The 3,310-nt window shown below is 48.0% G+C and overlaps 1 protein-coding gene across 1 annotated transcript in view; it reads left to right on the top strand.

The window, feature by feature from the left end:
• CRTC3 (CREB regulated transcription coactivator 3) overlaps positions 1-3,310 on the top strand; it is a 199,847-nt gene that overhangs the window by 29,533 nt on the left and 167,004 nt on the right. Inside the window, exon 2 of the mRNA XM_006885211.1 lies at positions 3,050-3,298. Within this exon, the coding sequence (XP_006885273.1) occupies positions 3,050-3,298 (249 nt within the window). The remainder of the gene's footprint in view (positions 1-3,049; positions 3,299-3,310) is intronic.

Consider the following 3,310-nt stretch of genomic DNA (forward strand, 5'->3'; position numbering starts at 1 on the left):
ACATAGGGTCGCTATGAGTCGTAAGTGACTCGACGGCACATAACAACAACATCATGATGTTGCCTATTGGTCCAGTGATGAGAATTTTTGTTTTCTTGATGTTGTGATGCAATTCATATTGAAGGCTGCAGTCTTCGCTCTCTGGATATAATTATTATACAATTGCTATTGTTGCTATGTGCCATCAAGTTGGAAGTGACTCAACTGATCCGCTATTCAGTCTTCAGGGGCTGTAAATGGCATGAAAAGAGACTGCCTATCATTTTCCTGTGGAGCAGCTGGTAGATCTGAACTTCATGCCTTCAGGTTGGCAGTGCCATTCCTTACCATTTAGGCCACCAGAGCTGTATTAGTTATTATATTAGATTGCATAGTATACCATGTTGTTGTTGTTATGTGCTGTTGAGTTGCCTGTGACGCATAGGGACCCTATGTACAACAGCCTTAAACCCTGCCCTATCCTGTGTCAATCTCACTGTCTCCGACAAACTTACCCTGATTACCACAGTCACTGAATCAATCCATCTCATCAAGAATCTTCCTCTCTTGCACTGTCCCTCAACCCTCCCAAGCATGACCTCCTTCTCCAAGGACTGATCCCTCTTTGCAACATGTCTAAAGTATGTCAGACGAAGCGTCAGAATCCTTGCCTCCAAGGAGCATCCTGGCTTCACCCTGTCCAGGACAAACCTGTGCATTCTCTTAGCAGTCCGTGGTATATTCAATACTCTTCTCCAACAGCACAGCTCGAAGGCATCAATTCTCCTTCTGTCATCCCTAGTCATTGTCCGGCTATCTGATGCATAGCAAGTGATTGCAAGACCATGGCCTGTATCAGGTGCACCTCAGTCTCCTCACTGATGTTGTTGCTCTTTACTTTAGAGAGATCTCTAATTACAGACTTTTCCATCGCAACCTGTGTTTTAATTTCCTGGCTGCTGGTGCCAAGAGTGTTGATTATGGAGCCAAGCAAACTAAAGCTATGAACAATCTCAATTTCTTCACCATCCATCATGATATTGCCAATTGGCCCAGTGGTGAAAATCTTTGTTTCCTTGATATTGAGCCTCAAGCCATACTAACAGCTGCAATCCCTGACCTTCCACAGCAAGTGCTTCAGGTCCTCCTGTTTCAGCAAGCAAGGTTATGTCATCTGCATAATGCAGACTGTTGATGAGTTTTTCTCCATTCCTAATGCCACATTTCTCCTCTGAGAGCCCAACCTCCCCGATAATCTGTTCTTCATAAAGATTGAAAAGGTATGGAGATAGGACACATCCCTGGTGAACGCCCTTCCCAATTTTGAACCATGCAGTGTTTCCTTGCTCTGTTCTGAAGGTTTCACATTATCATGATCAAATGTTCTGGGATTCCCATTCTTCTCAGAGTTAGCTACAGTTTATTGTGATCCACACAGTCAAATGCCTTTGCATAACCAAAGAACACAGACATTCCTCTGGTACTCCCTGCTTTCAGCCAAGATCCATCTAACATTAACCACAATATCCCTCGTACCACGACCCCTTCTAAACCCAGCCTACACTTCTGGTAGTTCTACTGGTGTGCTGTTCCAGTTGTTTTTGGATAATCTTCAGCAGAATTTTACTTGCATGTGATATTAATGATATTGTTTAATAATTCCCGCACTCTGTCGGATCACCTTTCTTTGGAATGGGAACAAATACAGATCTCTTCTAGTCAGTATATCACCATGTTATATTATGTATATCTTGAAGGCAGCTATGCTGGCCTAGTGGGTAAGGCGCTACTCTGCCACTTCAAAGACTGCTCTAAGAGAGAAAGATGGGCAATCTTCTCCCACACAATTTATAAGCTCTGAAAACACACAAGTGGGTCAGGTATGAGTCAATTCCAACTGTCTCTTTGTTGTTGTTATGCCCCCTCCAACTGACTACGTGTCATAATGCTCAGGTGGCCTAGTGGTAAGGAGCTACACTGCCAACCTGACGTGTGTTGGCGTGGACCTTGATGTATCTTGAGCCAGCCTCACCACCTCCCACTGTTACAGTCACTGTGTCAATCCATCTCGTTGACAGTTGCTCTGACCTTCCATTATTCCAAGCATGATGCATTTCTTCAAGGACTGGCCCCTCCTGGCAATACACCCACAGTATGTGAGACGGAATTTCACTATCCTTGCAAACCAGGGAGCTCTGGTGGCTTAGTGCTAAGTACTTGCACTGCAAACCCAAAAATACATGGGTCAAGTTCACCAGCTCCTTCACAGGAAATCTGCTGGAGGATCAGCTATGAGGTGGTTCCAACTTGAAAACACACAATAATTTACCGAACACACACACTTGGAGCTGTCCAAGGCACTTTGTGAACATCAACAGAGATTTGCTTCTGGACAGCAAGGGAAAATGGTTGAAGCTGATGGGGCTGCTTGTGAAAGGTGGGCTTGCGCCTGGTTGAAGCTGGAGTTTGGGGAGGCCAGGGGGAGACCTGGACTGGCGGGAGCTGGGGTGTGAAGAGGCTGTGCCAGGGCGAGAGGGTGGCCAGGCGGCAGTTTTTTGTTGGGTTTTGTTTTTGTTTTAAAATTAAGTTCCAGACTGTTACTGTTCGTCAGGGAAACAAATTGACTGAGGAAAGGCCCCTCGAGCAGGTGTGCTTGGGGTTGTAGTGGTGATAGATGTTGGGGACCAGACAGACAGACCTGCTCAAGGTTGTTGTGAACAGACCCATAGCTGACCCGACAGTGGTTTTTCAGAGGCAGTAAATCAACATGGGAGGAGACTGTCACATCCTTCTCCCGCAAAGCTGCTGGTGGTTTCAAACGGCAAGTCTCTGTGATTACAAAGCAGCTTCTTACAACTAGGCTGCTAGAACTCAAGGCTGGGTCGCTCAATTCACACCTCCTGAAGCTAATCATTGCAATGGGGTGGGGGGCTATGGGCAAACACTTTTCTGAAAGCCTAATGCCAATACAAAATTCTATCATTAAATTTTAGTTTCAGTAAAACAGAAGCCCAGTTTCTCCCACACATCAGATCCGTTTTGTTTTGCTCACGTGTCTCCTTGCCTGCAGCAGGGATCCTAGGTCAGGCTCGAGGGAGCCGAGGAAAACCCTCCATCAGTGAGAGCAGGCCGGCGGGGCCAGAGCACTGCGCCGGGGAGGAGGAGAGGCCGAGTCGGGCGGCTGGCCCCGACCTGGGGGGGACCCGAGAGGCCGCGCCAGGACGGCAGGAGACCGGGCCGGACGGCGGGGAGATCCAAGAGGCGGGGAGGCCGGACCGGGGCGGCGAAGGCCAGGCCGCACGGCGGGGAGACCCGGGAGGCGGGGAGGCCC

The sequence above is a fragment of the Elephantulus edwardii genome, unplaced genomic scaffold (assembly GCF_000299155.1).
Source record: "Elephantulus edwardii isolate Elephantulus edwardi_28Jun2011 unplaced genomic scaffold, EleEdw1.0 scaffold00041, whole genome shotgun sequence".
Classification (NCBI taxonomy): domain Eukaryota; kingdom Metazoa; phylum Chordata; class Mammalia; order Macroscelidea; family Macroscelididae; genus Elephantulus; species Elephantulus edwardii.